A 25,415-nucleotide genomic window follows, 5' to 3' on the forward strand; every position below is an offset into this window, starting at 1 on the left:
GAGTCTCTTTAGGAGTCCAACAGTGTATAGCAGAGTCCATCCAACCTTTCCGACTTTGTGGATGGGAGGGGTGAGGGTGAGGAGAGGGGATGGTTCCATGTGAGTGGTGGACAAGAGCATGCACACGCTGTCAGCGTTCCAGGAAACCTCCATTCTGATCAGTAACTCCGAGACAAGCATAATCTCAAAAGTATTTTTTTTTTTAGAATAGCACCTGGCACATCTGTGGAATTTCAAAACTAAAAATTTCCCGGACTTCCCACAATGTCCCAAACTACAAACCATCCCCTTTTCACTCATCATCACATCACATGACCAATCCCAAACTAAGTTCCTTTTTTTCCTGCGCCACACTCTTTGACCTTGAACTAACAAAAGAATTCTATTTTGTCTCCTAAGAGCTACTCAAATAAAATCACCCCCCTCCCACTTTCTCAAGCTATGTGGCAGCGATGAATAAGGATTCCAAAGCTGACACATGCACAATGGACAAGCACATGTGTATGCCCAACTCCATTTGCTTGGCCATTGCTCCTATAAATGAAGCACGTGCATCCATGCTTGCCTGCTGCTCATGCAAATGGGGATGCACGCACATGTGACGCCCACCACTTCGGAAGCGCAGTTCTGAAAGGCTCAAGACCCAGTAGTGGGCCGCATCCTGGAGGTTGGGGACCCCTGGTGTTCAGTACCAAAAGGGAAACAAATCAGCCAGTATTTAAAATACCTCTACATGGAAATATAACCATCGTTGGAAAATATTCAGAATCTAGGCACCCTTCTATATTCAGCATTTCCTCAGGAATTGTCACTTTTCTTAGTTTCATTTTATAAGAACCACAGTATTTATTTGTATGTATATTTATATCCTCTGTTTACTCACTAAATATTTTCATCTTTCTTCTACTGGGACTTTTGAAGTAACTGAAATTCATTGGGTTTTTGTTTTGTTTTTTGCAAAGAATAAAGTGCAATCATTCTTAAGAGTATTCTGGGTTGTTTTTTTTCTGGAAAGATGTGGCTTTGTTTATTAATGTATGTGCCTCCCTACTATTTCAGTAAAAGAATCCCACATAATCTAAATAGCTTAAAAACCAGTGTACATAGCTTAAAATAGCTTAAAAACTGGTGTTAAACTCATAGCCCGCGGGACAGATGGGTCACGTGCTGGCCACCTCCACCCCCATTTAGCAAAGGGGGGGAAAGTTGTGATACATCACATGACGACAACATGATATCACAACTTTGACACCTCAACTTGCAACCACAATTGAGCCCCAAATTTATGTCGCTAAGTGAGAAATATGTTAAGAGTTTTGCCCCATGTTATGAAATTTCTTGCCACGTTTGTTAAGTGAATCAGTGCAGTTGTTAAATCTGGCTTCCCCACTGACTTTGCTCGTCAGAAGGCTGCAAAAGGTGATCACATGACCCTGGGACACTGCGACTGTCGTAAATATGAGTCAGCTGTCAAGCATCTAAATGTAAATCATGTGACCATGGGGATGCTGCCATGATCATTAGTGTGAAAAATGGTCATGTCACTTTTTTCAGTGCTGTTGTAACTTCGAATAGTCACTAAGTGAATTGTTGTAAGTCGAGGACTACCTATACAATAAATAAATATACAGTGTATATCATATTAATAAACATCACTACAAAATCACAATAACATTAGCAGCAGCACCAAGTACATCCCAAATGCAGATACCCTCAGTATCAATTCTTGATTTATTTATTCATTCATTCATTAAATAGCTGACTTTTTACCTGTCTTCATAATTTTTAACAAGGATGATATTGTGGTATCTTCTATTTAGTGGTAATTAGCATAAGAAAGTGAGAGTAGCCGAATAAATTAGATCTTTCCAGTGTTTTCTTTTTAAGGTAGAAAACAAGAGGAGAAATCCATAACTATCTAAGAATGCTATTACACAAGGGTTAGGTTTAGGGTTCCTCTAAATGCTGCTGCCAAATTGCAGTTTTCGGTGTTCGTGAATAAACAAATGAATAAATAGGGAGGAATCATCTTAGTTCTATTTCATTAAATATTAATGCAGCTACATATATTTTAGCTCAATCTACTTCATTGTTCTGCTGCTGCCTATTTGAAAGTATCATGGACTCCAGAATATCATCCAAAGGCCTGTTGTGTCTGAAACCTGAAAAGCTATTGTGCACCCTAATCTACATAGGAGTGTAGTCAGAGGTGGGATTCAGCCGGTTTGGACAGGTTTGGGCGAACCAGTTATTAATTCTTTGCGTAGCTCGGAGAACCAGCTAATTGCACTGCTGGCTGGCCCCGCCTGCCCCAGTCACTCCTTATCTCATCTCACTCACCTAGGCCACTCACCTAGAGTCACACCCATGGCATAGCTGCTGCTGCTGCTCTCTGATTCCTTCGCCTGCCTCGACCATGAGGCTCAGCTGGTCTCTGCCTGGTGAGTTTTCCTTCACTTCTCACGCAGCTGTCGCCCACGTGGATCCTGTGGCCTAACCCACTTGCCTGCCTTCCCCACGGCCTTCCACGTGGCGCCTGCAACCCATCCTGCTTGCCTGCCTTTGCCACTGCCTTCCCCACAGCCATCCCGCTTGCCTGCCTTCCCTGCTGCCTCCCACAGGTGCCCGCAGCCCAGCCTCTTTTCCTGCCTTTCTCACAGTTCCCGCGGCCCAGCCCACTTGCCTTGCGTTCCCCACTGCCTTCCGTCCGATCCCTGTGACCCAGCCCACTTGCCTGCCTTCTCCACTGCCTTCCCTGCAGTCCCCATGGCCCAGCCCACTTGCCTGCCTTTTTAGGTCCTCCTTAACAAGCTCCAAACCACTGCTGCTGCTTCAAGCCTGGCTCTGGCTATCAGTGGGCTTGTTAAGGCATGCAATATGCTACCACTAAGCTCCTGGGTTCCTCACACAAGTGCTGGAAGAATGTGAGTCCGATTGTGAGAGTTCGCTTTTCCAAGACCGGTACTAGAGGAAGACAGAGATCAGTGTGCCTTGCCTCCCCGTAGCTCTAATTCTTAAAAAAATGGGGGGGGGGATTGTGCGTGTGGGGTGTTGGGTGATTCAATGCCTGGAGCGAGAGGGGAGCGCAGGCTGACTAGGCACGGAAGGCGTACCGGACTTCCAGCACTCGTGCGAGAAACCCAGGAGCTTAGCAGCAACACATTGCATGCTTTAACAAGCAGCAGCAACAGTTTGGAGCTTGTTAAGGAGGACCACTCTGCCCCAGCCATGCGTTTTCCAGCCCAGGCTGCTTGGAGTGAAAAGCATGCAATATGCTGCCGCTCACGGGATTCCCTGCACAAACTCTTGAAGAAAATTGGCCGATGGTTGGCTGCAGCCAGAGCCGGGCTTGGAAGAGCAGAAGATGGACTTCAGGCGCAATCCTACCCCTCAAGCTCCCAATGCCCGAACTGGTGAGCTGGAAGAGAGATTTGCCATCGTGCTGGTGAGTACGGACCGAGTGGGCTTTTTTATTTTTCCCAAATCTCTATCCTGATCCAGCGTGGCCCAGACAGCCCAAAAGAAAACAGGGCGTTTCCATCAGCCCTTCTCTTTTTCTTCCCCTTGCCTCCTTTTGCCAGCATGTGCCAGGCAGGCTTGGCAGGCAGCCGTGATCTTTAGATGAGATTTTATTTTGTCAGCCCAAGAAGTGAGGGGAAAGGGCTTGGAATGGTATGTAGGAAATCGCCCTGTCTCTGCAGCATCAGCCCACCTGCGTGGCAGCCCCATCTTGTTGTGAGTGACGTCGAGTTGGCCATGTCCACTCAGTCACATGACCCCAAGCCACGCCCACCCAACCAATCACTAGGAAGAACCAGTTGTTAAATTACCATATTTCCCACCCAAAAAAAGTGGATGGAAATGTCTGTGCGTCTTATACAGTGAATATTGCGGCGGGGGAGGTCAGCACCGATCAGCTGTTCCAGAACAGGTGACAGCAACAAACGAGCAGTGGCGAATGGGCAGCAGTGGCGAATGGGCGGCGGCAAACGGGCTGCAGCAAAGGGGCCACGGCGAATGGGCCACGGCGAACGGGCCGCAGCAAACGGGCCACAGCAAATTGGCCAGATAAATATTGGAAGGATGCTGGAAGACAGAGGCAGATAAATTTTTTTTTGCTTCTTTTCCTCCCCAAAAGCTAGGTGCGTCTTATACTCCGGAGTGTCTTATACTCCAAAAAATACAGTATTTGAATCCCACTACTGGGTGTAGTAACCAGTTATGTCGTGGCCAGGTTGAATTGGACTTTTGGGGTGAGGAGGGTTAGGTTAAGAGGCAAAATGGAAAGCAGAATATGACTAATATTCAAAAAGTAATTTGTCTTTTTTTCCCCAAAAAAAGTGTTCTCAAATAGGTTAGGACTATATTTCACTTTTATCTTTTTCATAAATTATTAACAAACTGCCACAAATACAGTATACTAAAACATATTGAGGTTTCTCAATGTAACTACAATAAATTGTTTCTGATTAACAGAAATTGCTAACTTGTGAGTGTGAACAACAGGCTTCACATTAAACTGTTTCAGCCACAGGAGTCCAAGCAGATGAAAATCATTACTTTCTGCCAATTATTTTGGTTTCCTGGGGGAAAGGTATCTGTACTATACATGCAAGCAAGAAACCAGGTCACCAATATTATTTCATAATGTAGTACAACACAGAAAATCAATAAGTTTACATGATGGAAACATTGCAGATCCCCACTATGCTTTCAAAAAGGAAGATCCCATTTGTTAGCCCCTTCTAAGTGCCTGGAAAGGTTTAGGGCCAGTAAAAAAAATTTTTTTTACTACTGATTCTGTGGGCGTGGCTTGGTGGGCATGGCTATGTGGTCATGTGACTGGGTGGGTATAGCCTGGTTGTCATGTGACTAAATGAGCATAGCTAATTTAGCAGTCCATTTTGCCAATTTAGCAGTCCATACACAGCAGCCCTCTTTTCTCTTCCTCTTTTTAATACTGCATGAAATTTTTGCTCTAGGTTTTTTTTACTAGGGGGGAGAGGTTAGCAATGCCTGGGCATTTCTGGGAATTTCTCCTCTGTGTTAGAGGCACCAAAATAACCAAGATGATATAAGGTCTCCTGCTGGAGCAGGGGTTGGACTAGATGACCTCCGACGTCCCTTCCAGCCCTGGATTGCTGTGCTGTTTCAAAGCATCCTCTAAAGCTGAATCTAGTGCCAGGGTTTGTGGTCCTTCCTTCCTCTCCTTTTTCTCTCCCTCCCTCCCTCTATCCATCCATCCGTCCATCCATTCCCTTTCCCTTTCCCTTTCCTGGTCCGAACCAGCTGAATACCACCTCTGTTCAGGGCACTTAGAAGTATTACTTAAGGAAGATAATGTTCAATTCCCTTTCCAAACTGACATTTGGCCCTGCACCAAAACAATGGACTCCTTTCTGTCCTCACTAACACTCCAGGGTTGTTCTAGCATCTGGCCCTCACCTCTTAGGTACAGCACCAGTTTGATCCGTGGATCTTTAGGGGTCCTGTATAAAACAGTCCCACTGCTCTTAATAAAAGTTTGTTTGTTTTGGAAACTACAGTTATTTTCCATTAAAATATTGTTTACATTAACATGTAATGGGTTTATTGTTATTATTTTTAAATGAATAAATATTTTAAAATCGTATCAATTTTCATTTCTATTATAGTAAATACAATATCAATAGATATAATCTACATTAAAAAAAAAGATCTTTGGGATCTTTAGTGGTTTTTAAGAATGTAAAAGAGTCCCAAAATTAAAAGAGATGAGAACTGCTAGGCCAGAATACCTATTGATTTAGTGGGTGTGTCCTCTGTTGGGTGATCATTTCAGAGATATTTCCTTACTTAAACAAAGAATCAGAATTGCCACAAGTAAACAAAAAAGCAGTGGGAGTGAGAGAAACTTCTGACTTCCTCCTGGTTTCCCCATTGAATATCCTTGTGGGAAGCTGGCAGAGAACATCAGAAATCTCATTAACTACTTCCCCCACTCCCTCTCTCAAATTCCTGCCAACGCCCCCATTTACTTTCCTTGTGGGAAACTTTCAGGAAGAAAGTTAAGCGGAGAAGCCTGTAGGAAATTGCAAGTCCAAGGACAGACAGCAGATAAAGTAGCTGCTGCCAGGTGGAAGAGGGAGTCTTCCTTCCACTGTTCCTTCCTCCTTCCATTGGCCCACCCTTCCTTCATTACTTCCCCCTTTCCTGTTCCTTTCTTCCTCCCTTCTACTCTTCCTTCCTTCCTTCCCTCTCTCCCATTCCCTTCCTGACTGTTCTTTCCTTCCCACCCTCCTGCCTTACCTCCCTCCCTTGAATTTCCACTGGCTTTTCAGTTTGCTTTCCTTGTGGAAAACTTGCAGGAAGAAAGTTAAGTGGAAAAGCCAAGTAGGAAGTTGCAAATCCAAGATCAACAAGCCGGTACATGGCTGCAGCCAGGTGGAAGAAGGAAAGAGGGAGTGCGCAAGAGTTCAGGTCAGGAAGAGATGTAGGGGTACAGAAGAAGTGCTACGTGGGTTGGGATCAGGAAGTGGGGGAAGTGAGCAGCATGGGTCAGGAAGGATATACTTTCTACATGGGACTGATCAGCTGCAGGAGGTGTGAGGTGGGTTCAGAAGGATGTTGGTGTCACATGGGTATACAAGAGGTGCCGCATGGGTCAGAGTCAGTATTCAGGGCATGGATTATGCACAGGAGGGTGGGGCAAGAAAGGTGTCTAGGGGGTATGACAGGTGTTATGTAAATCAAAAAGGGTGCATGGGGGTCCAGAAAGATGCCACATGGGTAGGGGAAGGTGCACAGAGGGATAGTGTGAGGAACTGTGTTCCTCCCTCCCTCCCTCCCTTTTCCTTCTTTCCTTCCTATTTCTCCCTCCCTTTCTTCCTTCACCTTGCTCTTCCTGGCAAGTAACTGACTTCTACCAGGTGGGGGAGGGAGAAAGTGACTGTGGGAGAGGCTGGAAAGCTATCACAAGACATTGATTACATGACAGCAGCATCAGCAGCTCAGCAGCACTGAAGCAGCATCAGCCTGGAAATACTGAAACAGTAACTTCCACATATTTCATTCCTTTGGGAGTTATGTCTTAGATTTTGGACACATTCTGTAAATTAGCCCATTTGAGGTACCTTGGGTCAAAAAGTATTATCCTATGATGCACTGTTTTGCTCAGTTAAAGGTTATAGAAACATGAGTTTTAGTAGTATATAGATCCTGATGCAACCCAAACCTTATTATTTCCTTGCATTCTCTACCAGGGCCTCTCCATCTAATCTAAACTGCAAGATCCTAACATCTGGTTGTTTTCAGTTAATGTTAGGTGGGAAACCCAATCTACTCTGATGTCATACTATTGTAATGCTGTTTGTCACATAAATTAGGAAAATGCATGCACAAACCTGTTTAACTTCTTAACAAAACTCCAAGACATTTGAGCAGCTATACCTTACAAATCTTATATAGAGAATCCTGTCCATCTCCTCCAGTATCTTTAAAATATTCATGTGCTGGAAATGTACGATGAATATCTCGTGTAATGACACTCTCCTGGGAAGATTCCTGCAAAAAGAAGATAGAAAAGATAGAAAAGAAAGATAGAAAATCCACCATATTAAATTTGGGTAGCAGAACACAGTTATTACAATATAAGTCATGTGCTTGACAAATTTTATAACCACTATATTCCTATCTTTAAAATATGTTGACAACCGGAGCAGGATGGTATCCAGATTATTCTACTTTATAATGCATGCAAACTAAATAAATGTTTGCTTCTTACAAAATAAAAAGCATTGCATTTACTGTCTTATGACATATCCTGGAAGAATCTGCTTTGGATAAATTATTAAAAAATAATTCCTGCTTGAGTCACAACTAACAGGAAATTACCATAGCTGATTAATAAATTGTTAATACAAGTTGTAAACTTATACACATTTCTATTATTAATTATTTATAAATAGATCTTTTTTTTCTTTTAATATACAGAATATAAAAAGGCGTGCATAAGCGCACCAACGTGCCTACCGTCCCTGTCCTATTGTTTCTCTTATTCTTTTATTTTTCTTATATGTACCCATTTCATGTATTCACAACTATGTATACACTTATACTTATTATCTTGTAAACAATTGGCAAAGCAAATAAATAAATAAATAAATAAATAAATAAATAAATACAGAATATAAGTCTGGAGCAACTAATGTATTAGTGTGCATTGCTAGTTGTTTCCAATCCCAATGCATCTTAATCTACCACAAGAGAGATAGACTGTTAAATTATTTTTAAATTTGAGAAAGAAAAAGAACATCTTGCTGGTTTCAGAAATGGAATGGTACTGGGAAGCAAATATTAATTTAAAATGTGAAATGTTAGTTTGAGTTATCAAGCAATTACGAATGAGGCATGACAAAGCACATGGCTTTTATGTTCTACTATTTATTATGACTCCCGGAAAACTATGCATGCATTAAGAAAGCATCAACAGTCTCTTGCAAAAAGTATAAATATTTTAATACACAATTAGAGCAACCTAAATCCAGATATATTGCCAAGCTAATTTTCAGTCTAATTTAATTGCAGAGTCAGTCATAGCAATTTTCACTTGTGGACATGGATTCAAATAAGAATCATCTTCATATCTGAATCTCATTCAATTGCTTCATAAATTTCCAGTATAGAGAAGGACATTGTCACTTAAATCATAAATGCAATAAGAAAAGCCTGTTTTAGGTTGCTTCGTCACATACCAGCTAATGGGAAATCTGAGGATGAAGACAAAATTTGTCCCCTAGTTTCAGATGTTCGTGTTGCCTATTTTCATTGTTTTCAGGAATTATCCTACTTTTTAGAACAAGCATCTACAACTTTACTAGGCCAGTAGATACATTTGAAATTTTGAGACTATTTTAAAATCATTTTCACAAAATGAGTTCCTTGGCTGATGTGTTTAATAACCAAACACCTACATACCATGCCATTGATAACCAAGCCTTGTCCAGCAGTTTTTCCTGTGGGCATGAAATTGGAAAGGGAAGATCACTGGCCTCTCTACCTGCTCATCAATACTGACTGAAAACAACCATGGAGAAAGGGGCAAACCACTGCATGTCATGTCCCCCATTCATGTCCCTACATTCAGTCCATAAGGATACTATGATCAATTGTAATAAAAGCTGTTGAGAGATGAAGGAGAACCAGGAAAGATTCAGGGTAGAACCTGGATAGAGTGTTTGATGTTGTGGTTAAGATGCTGGCCTAGAAACCAAGAAACTGTGAGTTCTATGCCTCCCTTACATATGGAAACCAGCTAGATGATTTGGGCCAGTCACTCTTGAAAATGAGTCATAAATAGCTCTGAGAAGATCCACCATAACTTTGAACAGTTGCTAAGTGACCAGTCATAAGTCAAAGAGTTATATGTAAACACCAGCTATAACAGTCCCAGTTGTCATCAGCACACTAGGTGTCATGTCAAAAAATCACGGACAGCACTTCAGACACTCTGCGCATTGACAAAATTTCCATCTATCAATTACAAAAGGCCATACGAGTTGGATCTGCACATATACTAACTATACCAATACATTTTGCAACATTGTAGGTTCTTGGGAAGAACTCAATGCATAAGAAGGTCAATGTTAGCTAAAAAACTGGCAGCTGTGATTTCAATTCCTGTGTATAATAACAACTATTATTATTATTATTCACCATCCCCATCTCAGCTCTGCCAGAGAGTCATCCAGAAACACAACAAATGCTTTGTACTGAACACAGTCATGAAACTCAACTGAAAATGATCTAAATAATTTGCTTCCTCCAATCACTCACCTTCTCAATCACCTTCCCCCAAAAAGGTTTGGGATGACTTGAAATTATCTTACACTACTTTGTCCAATGATGGCTTCTTGAGAAGGGCTCATAGTACCATTTCTTTCAAGCCCAGCATTATCAGCCTCTCACTTGAGGAGGAATGTATCATCACTTGGAGCCAACTCCATATTGTTTCTTGGAGCCTTTAATCAGCCAGCAGGAGCATTGATATAACAAATAGATGGCTAGATTCACAGCCCTGAGAATCGTGTCCATTTCTTCAAGATTTGGAGGAGTTTAAAACTCCTCCAAAATAAGACGGAAAGACTATGCCTTCAATAGAACTTGCTCAGCTGGAAGTTAGTCCAGAACAGATCCGAGTCATTTTTATCATCAGATGCTTAGAATAATCCTTACTACAGCCTTGCAGATAATTTGTGATGCTTTTCTTCCAAAAAAGGATCAAACCAGCCTAAACAGTCAGCAAGCCACAAACGTAAGAAGAACAGAAAAATAAATTTTGCTGCTCTTATTGTAATAAGATAGTCTCTAACACAAAAATGAACACCCAACAATTGAAGGAAGCTGTCCTTGATGGGGTAGCATGAAGAACACTTGGCCTTATAAAGTCACCAAGAGTCAGACACAACTGAATGGTTAAAACAACAAATAGTCTTTAAAGGGGCTCTTTAATGTAATTGGTCAGACTAATTTTTTTATCTTCCTCCAATAGCACTCTTTCTTTTGCTGTTTCATTTCTCAGAGCTCTTCAGTAAACCAGACAACCTCCAGGATCATTGAACAGGGAGAGGTAATTTGATCTAACATCCTTATTGTATACTCATTTCAAGGCAAACTGCCTTGGAAATTAAGTGTACAAACATTATTTGAGAGTAATGCTTTCTACCCTAGAATAATGATGTAACTGCCTTAAGATAAAACCCAAACCTGATGTGTGTTGGCCCTTGATGATCTGGGTCAGGTCCATGATTGCTACTTCACAAAACTCTTGAGCTGTTTTGTTCTCTACTATATAGAGAGGCGGGATGAAGCCTTTCAAAGTCATAAATCTATAAGATTCCACTGTCAATCCTTCAGCGAAATCAGGCAGCACAGAAAAATCATAGGTAACAGGTTCAGCAATCCCAAGTGTTCCTTAGAACCTAACTTCAACAACAAGACCCTATATCCAACTATCTGTTTTGTAGTGCTAGATCTTCCCACATAATACCCCCCATAAAATAACAGGGCATAATGCAACCAATTGTTATCAACAATGCTGCCGAAATCTCAGCTTCATTTCAAATTTTATATACTTTCTGAAACAAATATTAAGTCCACAGATTGCATACATTTCTTAAGTCAAAACTAATGAAATTGAACTTTACAATGCGCTAATTGGTAGAATACATTCTGCACTCATTTGATTATAAGATGTTCTGCAGTCATGAAGTCATAATAAATTATAAAATGTGAATGTAATAATAGTATTTATTCTATTTTTAACAATGTCAACATATAACTGCATTATCAGAATAAAGGTACAAGTTGTTTCACAGTTAAAAACAAAATTCAAGAGATTTATTACAAAATTATGGCATGTAGGTTTTAAAATGCAACTAACAGCTTGTTAGTCAACATGTTTAAAAATATTTAACAGCAAAGAATAAAACAAATTAAAGTACAATTAGCATTAGCATTTTGACCATTTAAAACATGTGTATACTATATAGTTTGCATTTTTTGTCCAACTGGAAAAATAAAAGCAGCATATTAAAAAAATTAGGTGATACTTTATACATTATTTAACATTACTTGAATGAGAAATAATTACTCTTTAACTCATTCTTTTCCTCTACAATAAAGACCTGGAAAATTATTATATAAATATTTACTTCACATTTATTGCCAAAGGAAAGAGAGGGGTCAAGATATAATACAGCATATTTTTCCCTGCACAACTGTGCTTCCCAAGAATTTTTTTTTAATCTGTGGTCCAACAAATGATCTTCCTGTGTACATATTTAACTATAGATGCTTCTATGTACACTTCCTGGGTTTTAATAAAGTGCAGAGCAAAATAGAACTGGACTATGACTGATGAGGCTTAGATTAAAGTATCTGCAGCCTTGAATCTCAGGATGAAATCAGTCACTATCCTTTGTTGTCTAGTTCTCTAACAGGTTGAAGAGAAATAACATTGAAGAAATAACCATGCATTTTATTTTGAGCATCTTGGTGAAGAGGCAGACTAGAAATTTTGGTGAAAGCCCCACACTCCATTATTAAAATGTATATACTGTGTGCTGTTTCTTGGAACAGTAGTGAAGCACCAAGAGAGAAAGAGGGTTTTGTGTGAACTCATTGATGCCTTGTTGAAGATCCAAAGATACAGTTAAGTAATAAATTCTTCATCGTGGTTTTTGATTCAAATCAACAGCAACAACTTGAAGTTGAATAGGGACCACATCATCACAGAGGGAAAAAAGCATCATATTGGGGAGAGGGCATGAAGTTCAAATCAATAGTGTTAATTGATGGGCAAAGGATTTAATCAGGTTGCAATTCAGAGTATTAGTTCCAAACAAACAAAGGGATATCTGAAAGAGGCCACTGGTTCTGGTGGAAAAACCGCTCCCGAAAAAGGTCAAAGATGCTTTACTCTCTCTCCATACTAGGAGGCACTGAGGCTAAAATTTTATTGGGAATCTGAGTACAAAGTAACAGTTGCTCATCCCTTTAGAATAGACAAGTCTTAATAATTATTAATAATTTTATTATTCTTATATTTTATATGGTATTCTTATTGTTTTTTCCATTAACTATTTTCTTATTAATATAGTATTTGTAGTGCAACAGAAAATGAGAATCCTGGACTGTATCAATCAGGGTCACCAAATTGTTGTTCAAAAATTACCAGGGAAAAAGATAAAAGTTTATCCAGAAGAAAAGGAATCCATCACCCAGGATCTAGGTCTTAGATCCCCCTTTTCTTCTCTTGTAGAAGACAGAGAAAACTACAGACGTACAGAAGCCATCCAGGACCTACACAATAAAAATAAAAGCTGAATTCTTCCTTTGAATTCATTTTCAGCAAAGAATGTGAGAGTTATGGTTCCCTCCCCCAGAATGAATTTAGAACATGCATACCCAAAGCTATTTTCCCGTGTTCAGAAATCTTCCTTAAGACTAGGAATTTAGACTTTTTGTCGGCAGCATTGCTTCATCTCCTTAGTAACTGACAGCATTTCTTGTAACCATTTCTGCAGTACTTGCCTGAGGCAGGTTGGAATGAGCTATAAATAGCACATTCTGCCATCTGTCTTTTTTTATTCCAGTATTAGCACTGAGTTTATGCTTCACTGATAACCGCCCATGTGCTGCACCTCCAGCAGCTGTAGGTAATAGTAGCGCAAGTCCAAGTTAATGAAAATAATAGAATCTTTTATTAATACCATTAGTCAACAGTTTGGTATTCATCATTATTTTAAAAAAAAATCACTATGTTCATAGTACCAACAGTAAACATCTGATTCCATAACCTCTCCTAAAAAATACAGCTTTCAAAGATTATGGAATGTGCATTAGATATTAGATTAAATAATAAATCAATTACACTAGAAAGTTTGTAACAGAGCAAAAATTATATTTAACAAATGGACAATATCAGCATCAAATATGCTTAAGAGATCTCAAGAAGGAAGAATGGAAAGGAAGCAAAATAAGAATCAGAATGTTAGGAAGAACTCTAATAAAAAAAGGTCTGAAAAGAGAAGAACTATTTAGATTGGGAGTGAGATGAAATTCAGGTTATGAATTAGCTTAAGAGAAAGCAAGCCAATTCATTTTAGCCAATTCATTTAATGCAAAAAAATCTCTGAAATGCACAGGACACAAACAACCAGTGCATCCCACTTTTCACCCTCAAATACTAATAGAAAATAATATGATTTTTTAAAATTCATTTTTATCTCAGATTAAGTAACACCAGCCGTACCATTATTTTTTAATTCTTTTCTTCTTAGCTCTAAATTAGTCTGTGTTGAAGTATATTTATCTCTTATTCAAGCAATAGTTCAATAATGTTAAATTTCTGCATATCACATGAACCAAATATATCTAATTCCTCATGAACTGACGTATTAAATATTAAATAAATGCTGATGTAAATGTAAACACCTATGAATAGAGTCTTCAATATTAATTACAGCTATAAGGCCAGTATAATACAACTTCTATTTTTAAGATTTTTAGATAATTAAAACATGGTAGTACACTCTATTCTGTTTAAAGAGTTATTTTCAGGCTGACCTGTTCCTAATTCTCAACTCTTGACAATGCATCCCCTTTCCCAGTAACATCTAATTGATTTGTTACTAAAAAGCTCAGGTGCAATGATACCATGCAGCATTTATTTTTGCAATTTGTTTGTATCACCTTAGCAACTTATTTCTCTTGCTCTAGGAAAGGCTGTACAGCCAAGAGATTCATGGCTGCTAGGAATAGGAGGATCAGTATGTTACCTGCTTTAACTGTTACCGAAAACAGTAGCAATATTACTTCTGCAATTTAATCAGATTGCTCTTTTGTTGCGCACCAAACATGGAATTCTTAGTACATGGAAATGCTTTTCAGTACAAGCTTACTTCCTCCATTAGATGTAGTTCCATTAAGGACTATACGTTGAATGTGGTTTGTCAGCCAGTTACGAATCCACCTGGTGGTGATGCTGTCTATCCCATATTTTTCTAACTTATTAAAGAAGTAGGTTGTCAATTCCTTACTGAAATCCAAATATACTATGTCCAGAGCATTTCACTGGTCCATTAATTTAGTCACTTTGTCAAAGAATAAGATTTGTTTGGCATGATCTGTTTTTAACAAACCCATGTTGGCTTCTGGTTATAACTTTGGTTGTTTCTAAGTGTTTGCAGATATGTTGCTTGATTATCTTTTCCAGGGTCTTCCCAGGTATTGATGTCAGGCTGATTGTTCTATAATTTCCTGGATCATTCTTTTTTTCCTTTTTTTGAAGATAGGAACCATATCAGCTCTTTTCCAGTGCTCTGGTAGTTCCCCGGTGCTCCAGGATCTTTGAAAGATATGGTTCAATGGTTCCAAAATCACAACAGCCAACTCCTTCAGAACTCTGGGATGTCATCCATCGGGTTCTGGTGATTTGAACCCATCCAGAGTAAACAAGTATTCTCTTAGCATTTTTTTGCCTATTTTAATTTCTATTCCTATTCCTTGTCTGTGTTTTATGGTTCTGTTTTTGATAAGCTGGCCTTTTTCTTTTTGGTGAAGAGAGATGCAAAAATGAATTTAGTTGCTCTCTTTCTCACTTGCCATCTTCTCCCATTTGTGGACTGATTGTTTCCTTAATTTTTTCCTGCATTTTACATGTTCAAAGAAGCTTTTTTTCAATTATTTTTGACATTTTTGCAAGACTTAGTTCATTCTGAGCCTTGGTTTTCTGTTATGTTATATCCATTATGTTATATCCATAATTACGTCATATCCATTATGTTATATGTTATAATACATTATGTTTTACCCATTATGTTATATCCATTATTATGTTTATAACAAATTAGGTTATATCTACTCATTCATAACATAGTTTGGAGGAACATTTTTCATTGTTTGTACATTCAAAAAAGGATTAATGAGCTGAAGAAAAAGGTTGATTAGAAGATTTATTTTGGAAAGTTGATTTTGGATTAAAGATCCAGAAGGATTTGAAATAAGATTTTGAAATTAATTATAAGAATTCTTCCTGTGGGGAAAGCTGTTGTTTTGAACTCTTTTAACAAGCATGATATAACATGGAACTTTGAAGGTTGGATACTACAGGGAACCAGAAGGAACTAATGATTACAATTAAAGGAGAACAACACTTAACATTCTTAATATAAAACAAAATAAAATTTTTACCATTGGACATATTGAAGGATATTTTCAAACAATGGACCCAGAAGTTAAGTTTAAGAGTGTGTTCCTTTTTTAGATAATTGTAGATGGATAATCACCTTCTCTTAAAATACAACAAATGATAAAATAGGTTATGGAAGATGAACATGTATTACTGGCCAAGACAAAGACTTAAATCCATGAATGAAAATGGATTTTAAAATGATAGAATGATATGGAAAAAGATGCAATACTGGACATATAAAAGAAATCGGCAGATATCTCAACAACTAAAAGGGATACACAGCCAAGAGAATGACCTGAGAATGACCTATATATTTCCTATATTGCATTTACAAAAGGGGCTGGCTAAAGCTTTGAAGAATTTTGTGAGAAGGGATAAAGAAAATATGAAAATAAATCAAGTTTGAGGGGACCAGAGATCAAACTGTTAAAGTAAAAGGAAGGAATATAAAGTTTAATCTGATCAACTTTAAAATAGATATGTTCTTATCTCTGGTAACTCTTAATGGACTTTTGCTGATCAGGAATTAAATGAGTTTTTAAGGATTTGTTTATAGATAGGAGATAAGATATGGGGAAAAAAGAGATCATTTGTTGCATTTGAAGAAAAGGTAATAAGTTACTAAATTTGTTTATTGTGAAGAAGGGAAAACTATTTTCTTTATATATTTATTTTCTTTCTATTTACTATATTATTATTTTCTATTTTTTTCCAAAAAAATCTGCTTCTATTTTTTTCTTTTTAATCTTTTGTTTTTAAATTTTTTATTAATTTTCTTTCATGTGTAATTTTTAATAAAGTTACAATTTTAAAAACAGAAAAGGATTAATTGCTGAAAGAATAGTACTATGAGACATCTGAGCCTTTAAGGCTGTTAAAGCCATTCCAAATAAATAAATAAAGGACACTTCAGAAATCTAAATGCCTTCCTTGCAAAGAGGCTATCTATGCTAATCTTCCCTGTATCACTTCAATTTTAGTATATACTCTGCCAATGCAAGCAGAAACTGTCCCTGAGGATCTTTTTAACACTGACAATGCACAATTCTGCATGACAGTTTGCGGCATCCATCAACCGAAAAGGTTATTCTATTCTATGCTTCAGTGAAGTACATAATACAATCGCTAATCATAGCAGAGCAGTTCTTGTGACATAGCATGAATCAGTGTGGGGGAGGCTGTCCCTTTAATTGAAAGATGCAAATATAAAAAATGGGTTGACAGAGTGTCTGTTATGCTGATGTTCTCACAGCTCTTTTATGCTCCCCAGTTTTCCCCATCTCCATCTTCCACTCCCGTAGCCTACTGCTACTTTTTACTACATCTTTCCAATATTCTCTATATGCTTGATGCCTCCGTCTGCTTTCTCCTTCCCTCAGCATTCTGACCCACTTGCTGTTTTCCACTTCCTCTCCTCTATCATTATTATATGCCAACCAACCCCCAATCTCTTGCTCTACATATAGTCCCTTTTTTGTCTCCCATTTCTTCTGCTGAAGGGTCTTACTTATTTCCCCCCGCCCCCCGCCACTCAATATAAAGAATTCCTTTTTCTGAGTTTAAAAATTCCAAAGAAGTCTGATAACGTCAAAATCCTTATGAGTTTCTTTTACCTCTTTTTTCATTTGTAAAACCTATAGAGAAAAGAACAAAACTAGGTGGTTTTGATTTGACTTGGTCAGTCTTATAGGCATGATGACTACAGACCAAAGAACTTCAGGAGTCTCTCTGATGCCACTGTTACAATATGTTTTTACTTTTGGTTTATTTATCTACTGTTTATCTAAATTTATGTAACTGCCCATCTCAAAGAAGTGACTCCGGGCAATGCACAGTTGTTATTGTAAAGAGGGTGGGGGAGCGGAGAGAGAGAGAGAATCAATATTCCAGGAGGTTCTAATGCAAAATGTTAATCCAGTCTAAACAAGCCTTCTGCAACTTCCAAGTTCTTGGCCCAGGAAAATGTGCAATCTCTTATTTTAGAACTATTTCAATGACTTGATCTGTAAGGAACTCATGGATATCTATTAGCGTGATTGCTAATAAAAGATTTACAGCACTGTAATCATGGGATTGCAGTCCCATGATTACAGCACATTACAATAATTTTCTATTGTGTAGAACATCATTACTTTCTTCTTCTTTTCTTTTTAACTTGCTTTTATTTATCATTTAAATTTATATAAGAACCTATTTTAAATTCATGATTCTGAGAAGCTTATAGCAGTTAGAAACACCATGGGCTGGTCTTTGTAATTGCCACTCATTGCAGAGTAATCCCTATTTGAAGTTTTCAGTTCAGCAATTTTAGCTCATACACCTCTTCATAAAATAATGTTTGGCTTCTTTGCTATCATTCTCTACATCCTGAAGTGAGATCCTTGTGTCATATAGCAGTAAATCATTTAATTTACATGCAAAATTCCTTGTATACACAATCTCTGAAAAGACTGGGGAAACCCTCTAGGTAATAGGAATTCAAGGCAGGAGAAGGGGAATGAATGTCTTGTGTAAGAGTCTCTCTTTCTGTCCTTTCATATTCTCCTGAAAACTAGCTTTAGCATGGTAATTGCTCCTGAACACCTGTCTACGTGTCAATTAGAAGCAAGAAAAGGCAAAAGCACATGTAGTACACTCAGGCATCAGTGTAACATTTGATTCCTTGCACTTGTGCAACAATACACTTTTTGAAATATACATAATCCATTATAGGAACTATAAAGTTGTAGAACAGCACTATATAAATCACTACTATTCATGCTTTAATTATCTTTCTCTCACACTGAGACCTGCTATTTTTAAATAACCCTTTTCTGCAAAAGTGCTGTAATTATCTTTTTTCAAAATAGATTGTGCTCAACCCTTATATAACTCTTCATATTTTAAAACAACCAATCAATATTAAGGTATATAGTAGACGTTCTGAGTAGTCCAGATCTTCATCTTTGAAGTTCAGTAAAATGTTTTACCATATACACAACCAAATACTGGAGCAATGGTAGGGCTCCGTCTGCTCTTAACTGCATCCAAAGTAATAAAGCAGGGAGCAGAGGGAGATTTTTAGAGGCACCCAAGCCATAAGAGGAAAGGTAAGTCAACTTTTCTGTATTGGGAGACTGACTCCTCTCAAGCACTTATGTTGTCACCAGATCCAGAATAGTTAAACATATTGGCAACATTATTGTGCAGTTGCTTATTTAGGTTGTTGCTCTGTTTTGCTTCTGCTAACAGTCTTGCTATCTGCTTGCTTGTTCCCCTACACATGTTCAAGCTCTCTCCATATTACGAGTATAAATATGCTACTGGAATTGCCATCACTATCATCCCAAACTTTTTCTCCCTTCCTGTTTCCATACAGATCAAATAGACTATGTGTTAAGAAAAATAAACTCTATATTTCTCAATATCCTCCTTTCTTTTGCTAGGGTCACTTTTGTCTCAATTCCACTTTGGCTGCAGCCTCCAACAAATTGTCACTATTGTATTATTTGGGGCTATGGGGACCATGACGGGGGTCTCCAACCTTGGCAACTTTAAGAGTTGTGGACTTCAACTCCCAGAGTTCCTTAGCCAGTAACGAAGAACTCTGGGAGTTGAAGTCCACAACTCTTAAAGTTGCCAAGGTTGGAGATCCCTGGACTATGGTATTATGCTTTCAGAATGTGTCAGACCTACCATCTCAGTCGCCTTTCACCTTTGCTTTGGTGCCAATCTGCCATGAGCTATGGGGAGGGAGCCAAACAGGAGAGGGGAGGGGGGATCCCAGTTCACTGTTCCTGCTGGAAACTAAATTCAAGGACAACCATCCGCGAAGGAATGTAGCCACATACCAAGGATGACTGTTCCAACAACATCTAGTTTCAATATGATTGGACAATCAAGGGCTAATGGGGGGAGAGATCTGGGAGGGGTAATTATGCTTGGGAATTTGGTGCACAAACCTGGCTTTGCCTTATTATACTACACTTGACCTTTACTAAAGAATATCTTTCTCCTAAAATGGAGTCATAGATCATTCTTGCTTAGGGTTCAAGGCAAGGCAGGTGTGACAGAATGACTACGTAGAAAGGGCTGGAAGCTCACAAATACAACAGGAAAGAGTTTCATAGGAATACGAAACTATCATGTGCATATATTATCAGTGTGTGACAAGGCATATGAATGAGCATATTGCTGATAATGAACAGATAAAGTGTTACCAACCAAACATACTGCAAATATCTGCAGTTCTCTACTTCATTATAATTGTTTACTTATTATATAATGTGCACTATAACAGTAGCCCCCAACCTTTTTTGTGCCACGGCCCGGTACCGGCATCACAAAATGATCCGCGGCCCAGTACCGGCATCAGCATGCATGGCAAGGCGAGCCGAGCGGCTGGCCAGCCAGCCGTCCCCCGCTTCTCCCCACCACCTTCAACTCCTCCTTTGTACCTTTGTCGATGGGCTTCGGGACAGCTTGGGACGGTCGCCGGCTCGCCTTGCCTTGGTGCTGAAATAATCCTCATGCCTTAGTTTTGTTCAAGCCGCCCCCTTCGATGAAACTAAGGCGCGAGGATTCCTTCAGGACCCAAACGCCGCTTTCCAACCGGAAAAGCTCACCGGAAGCACTTTCTCATCAAAACAAGATGGCGGCGCCCAGCAAACCGGTGGCCCGGTAGAAAATGTTCCACGGACCGGTACCGGTCCAGGGCCCGGTGGTTGGGGACCCCTGCACTATAAGATAAAGTGCAGAAATTGTTCATAGAATAAAAGGCACAAGCTTGCCACTTTGCTTACCTGCACCACAGAGGGTCACTTGGTGGGAGCTCCTGTAAGTCCTGCTCAATCAAGCATCAAGTGATCTTTGCTGCTGCAATTAAGATGTGGTACAAACTTATGCAAGGCTCCTCACAAGCTACAAGCCTGAGGTTTAATGGTATGTAAATGTTATTACTATGGATTTGTCGCACAGTCAGTCAAATGTTCAGACTGGATTTAGCATTTTTACCCCTATTGAGTCCTTCCCAGGTGTATGTTGATGTTTGATGGTATTAAAGGTATTGTCACGGGATGTAAGTTGTTCTGAGTAAAACTCTCTTTTGCAAATGACTAATGGTAATTTTGTCAACACTGATGGGGTTCAAGGTGGTGCTCCAGATTGCATCCAAAGTGCATATTACTATGAGGACTACCTTTGGTTTCTTTTGCCACAGTTGTTCTATTTCTATGTTCAGGTATTTTATATTTCGTTATCTTTACTAGTTTTTTCTCTTCTATTCTGCTGTCTCCAGGTACTGCCAGTCCACTATCCAGATTTTTTTGTCTTTCTTATTGACAATTCTGAAGTCTAGGGTATTGTTAATGTCTACGTGTCTATTGATGGCTAATCTGTCAGAGTGCCAGACTTCTAGAAATTCCCTGGTGGTTTTGGACTTGGCTTGGTGTAGGATGGCCACATTTTTCCAACTTAACTATGGTTAAGTCTGGCTATATGTCTTCTAAGTGCTAATTGGTGTTCATGGATGTGTTCTGCCAGTCTTGTGCCTGTCTGTCCTACAAAGTGGTTGTTGCAGCCAGTACACTATGTCGTAGATTACTCCTGTTTTTCTTCTGGGGTAGCTGAATCTTTTGCTTTGCTTAGGATGTTTTGAAGGGCTTTAATTGGCTTGGGTGCTACTCTGATTCCATGTTGTTGTAATAGTCTGTTGGTGGTTTCTGAGATATTTGTGATGTATGACAGTGTAATTCTTTTTAGGGTTTGTGTTCGTTGAATATTGGCAGTTTCCAAAGAAGCAGTCCAGCCAAAGAATCTCTAAGACCACCCCCACCAACACTGACAGGGCAAGCCACTAGACTAGGATATAAACCAACAGCAAACCACATTACTAGCACTGATGATGTCACCTAGTTTGAGTAATGAAATGTCTGCAAGAAACCAAGTAAGTTCAGAGATCACCAAATACCCCTCATTTCAACCCTAAGCTACAAATATTCCCCTTTATTGGTTTGGTCTAGTACAGCTAGAATTAGCCCCTTAGGTCTCTTTTTTTCAACCTTGCAGTTCTTAACCATTAGGTCTTGTTATTATCTGCTTTGTATGCTATTTTTTTAGTGTACTGGCCATATTTGTCTTCCCAGGTTTCTTTTTTATTCATTTGTTCTTTTTTTGTAATGCAGTTTGATCTCTGTAGTATTCAGTAAGCCTTTCTGGTGTACCAGCTTCATTGCTTCTTCTTCACTGTCCTTCAGATATTATTCAAATGTCCTTTTTTCTTCTTCGCTGTTAATATTGTGGTTTGCTGCATTGTTACCGTGATGTTCAGACTGAATCTAGCATTTTTATCTACTTATCAAATGCATCCCAAGAACCTGGGATAGGCAGATATGGATGTTTGATGGCATTATTATTACTTAAACTTAATTTTGCGTACTCAACTTTTTGTGTACTGGCTGGAGAACTCTGGGGGTTGATGTACATTCATCTCAAAGCTCCCAAGGTTGAGAAATACTGGTCTATAGAATTACTGTTGTATTTAATTATTGTTGTTTATTTTCAATTCTTTTCTACTTCTGAAATCACAATAAAAATGTTCAGCTTTCAAGGCCCACACATGTAAGGAAGCAAGAATTATGTAAACTTTGTTAGAATTAGGGGTACATACTGACTCATTGAAGCTTCAATAGGTACTTACAACTCTCATTTATTAGTGAACTCATCAAAGCAAAATATTTTGAATCACTTCTAGCACTTCTTGCTATCTCAGTTGCCATTTTTGAAATAAACAGATTCCTTCTCATTTTCTGGTTGTTTATGTTCTTTCAGTACTTTCCCAGCCTCCTTACCAATCTCTCATACCAACCATTTAAACTGTATTGGAAAACAAAACTTTGAAAAGAAAGTAATAAGATGCTAGAATGATGAAACCCAATGAAAAAAAACCTCAACTATAAAAATAGTGCCATTAATAAAGAATATTCTAGTATTACTTCGCAGGATTTTATAGAAACTACATACCTCGTCACTAATAAGAAATTTAATTAATCCCAAACTGCACAAATGTAACCACTACTCAATTGCTTTAATTAAACTAATCTCCTAATTACTCATGCTTCTTCTTCCTCTTGGAGCTAAAATTTACTTTGCTCTAATGAGATTACAGCGAAGAAAAGCAATGCATGTTAAAGTACATGGGAGAATAATCTATTTTTAGGAAAACTGCATTTCAAAATGAGGTAAATAAAAAAAAGTTTCATGAATTGATATGGTGGCAATAATTGTGTGTGTGTGTGTGTGTAAACCATTATTCAAATGAAAATGTTTTCATACTATAGTAATATTCCACATTGTTCACTTACACTTTTTTTCTCTCTCAATGTTCCTTAATTTCCCTGTCTCTTGGGAACTGATCCTATCTTCAGGTAGTATAAAATTCTCCTGAACTTAGAATCTGTATAAAGTTGTACATTTTTTTCTATTTTCTATAAAAAAAATATAGTTACACATCTAAATGTAAGTAGATATCTAACTATACATATTTTGGTACACAATTACAATATCTTTATCAGCTTTCCTAACCTGATGCTCTGCAACTCTTATAATCGCATAGCCAGCATTATTTCCTGGTACTAAGATGAAATGCAATACATCTGAAGAGTATCAAATTGGGAAAAATTAATGAACTACAAATAAATGTCTCTTCAGAAATAGTGCGTTCTAAATGATCAGTAGGATATCACAGAAGGGTATCCAAACATATTCAAACACAGCACTAGCAATTTGTGTTGAATAAATAGTTGAAAATAAAATTAATTTAAATTAGATTTAAAATGAATACAAACATTGTATAGAATAATGTCTTCTAACTATAAAGAGATGTGATTTAAGAAACACAGTAGCCATCCTATTTAATTTAGGTGCTATAATTAATATAGGATTGTTGCCTAAAAGTTATTCTCTTTATCCAAATGCTTCCACTCATTATGCTTTTGTGAACCGAAAATTATCACTTATTATACACATTTGCATATCACTGACATTTCCTGCTTACATGAACTAATTCTTTACTACAGGATATCCTTATTTTTAACCAAATTTCTCTTAAAATATTTCCCACATTTGCATATATTGACAATGTCTCAAGATTAATGAACCTTGTTATCCTATCTCATTAGCAATTTGTGTAACTAAAAATTTAGTAATATAAACTTCAATACACTTTAGGTCAATACCTTCAATACCTCTTTAGTCCATTTCTTAATATCATGTGCTTAACAGGACAAGAAATGGCAGGAGACAGAAAGTTAAAGGTGCAAGGTAGGAATTAGAGAGAGGGGGCAAAAAGAGAGAACAGCTATCCCTAGTGATTTCTTTATCCCACATGCTCCAACACAAGCCTAGTCATATACATCTTTGTAAAGGCTGCTCAACACATTTTTGCTGGTACCTGCCTTAAGCCTTGTCCTCTCTGCCTACAAAACATCTAAGCTGTCTTTCCATGGCAAATAACTCTTTGCTGTAAAGCCAGAGGAATAGCTGAAGCAGGTAACAGAGTGCAAGAAGGCAAGATGCTGGTGACCAAAATTCAACAGCTACATGAGACAACCTGAGTTAGGACCGTCTTAACAGCATTATGGGCCCCAGGCAAAGCAGTATACTGGGGCCCCTATGACAACTACTCACAGGAATAAAAATGTAAATGGTCGATAAAATTAAACAAATATTTGCATGTTAGTATTAATAAAAAAATGCAGTAAAATGTAATAAACATGTTGCTGTATTTATATGATACAAAGTGCATTGAAGGGTTAACATACACACAATTAGTATGGAGCCCCTTTCAAGATACATCATTTTTCAAGCAGGAACAAGTTGCTTGTTGGTAAAAAATTGAGTCTCAATATTTTAGAGCATTTCTAGAATTAATAAAACCTCCTTCTAGCACTCCTGTTTTCTTGTGACTATAATTCAAGTCACATAACTGAAATAGTGGTATATTTGCTCACAATATTTTAAATAAAAATGTCAAAAATTAATATTTTGGGACAGCTAGGCAGATATTTCTTTTTTATAGAAGCAAAAGCATTTTTATCCTATAGTCTTCAATCCAAAGAGTTCCTAGGCTACTTTGCAAAGATCAGAAAGAAGGTAATTCCTGCAGATTAGTAATTGTGAAGAAAAAGAAAAGAGGAAAAAAACACAGCTAAAAGTTCAGCAGGTAGTATTTTAGTAAATAATGGAACTGAAGCACAATAAAGGTCTGCTGATTTCTTTCTCTCTGGTAGCCTCAACTGGTACCATGTTTCTCATAAAATAAGGCCGGGTCTTATATTTTTTTGAGCCCTGAAAAAACGGCTAGGCCGTCTTTTCGGGGGTGACTTAATTCCCCCCCTTGCATCCTCATCTAGAGCGCCCCGCAGGCAGCCTCGCCACCAGCCGCTCCTAACGGGTGATCATGGCGAAGCGCAGAGAGCTCCCTACTCCCATCAAACACCTTTGCTGCAGACCCAAGACCTTTGGCATCCACCGCTGTTGCTTTCCCTTCTGCCCATTCCACCGCCACGTTTGGAGCTGCCACTTCTGTGTTTGGAGTGCCGCCGCCATTTGGAGCACCGCCATCATGTTTGGAGCTGCCACTTCCGTGTTTGGAGCTGCCGCCGTGTTTGGAGTGGCGGCGGCGCTCCAAATGGCGGTGGTGCTC

The 25,415-nt window shown here is 38.5% G+C and overlaps 1 protein-coding gene and 1 non-coding gene across 2 annotated transcripts in view; both read right to left on the minus strand.

Moving 5' to 3' along the window:
• RABGAP1L (RAB GTPase activating protein 1 like) overlaps positions 1-25,415 on the minus strand; it is a 191,694-nt gene that overhangs the window by 77,498 nt on the left and 88,781 nt on the right. Inside the window, exon 13 of the mRNA XM_026669180.2 lies at positions 7,429-7,542. Coding sequence (XP_026524965.2) covers positions 7,429-7,542 — 114 coding nt within the window. The remainder of the gene's footprint in view (positions 1-7,428; positions 7,543-25,415) is intronic.
• LOC113413212 (U6 spliceosomal RNA) lies at positions 16,627-16,735 on the minus strand. The gene has a single exon (XR_003371032.1). It is a non-coding gene; the product is annotated as a U6 spliceosomal RNA (small nuclear RNA).

Source organism: Notechis scutatus, chromosome 3, assembly GCF_049901735.1.
Source record: "Notechis scutatus isolate UNSWTSFEM ecotype Mainland chromosome 3, rNotScu1.2, whole genome shotgun sequence".
In the NCBI taxonomy this organism is placed as follows: domain Eukaryota; kingdom Metazoa; phylum Chordata; class Lepidosauria; order Squamata; family Elapidae; genus Notechis; species Notechis scutatus.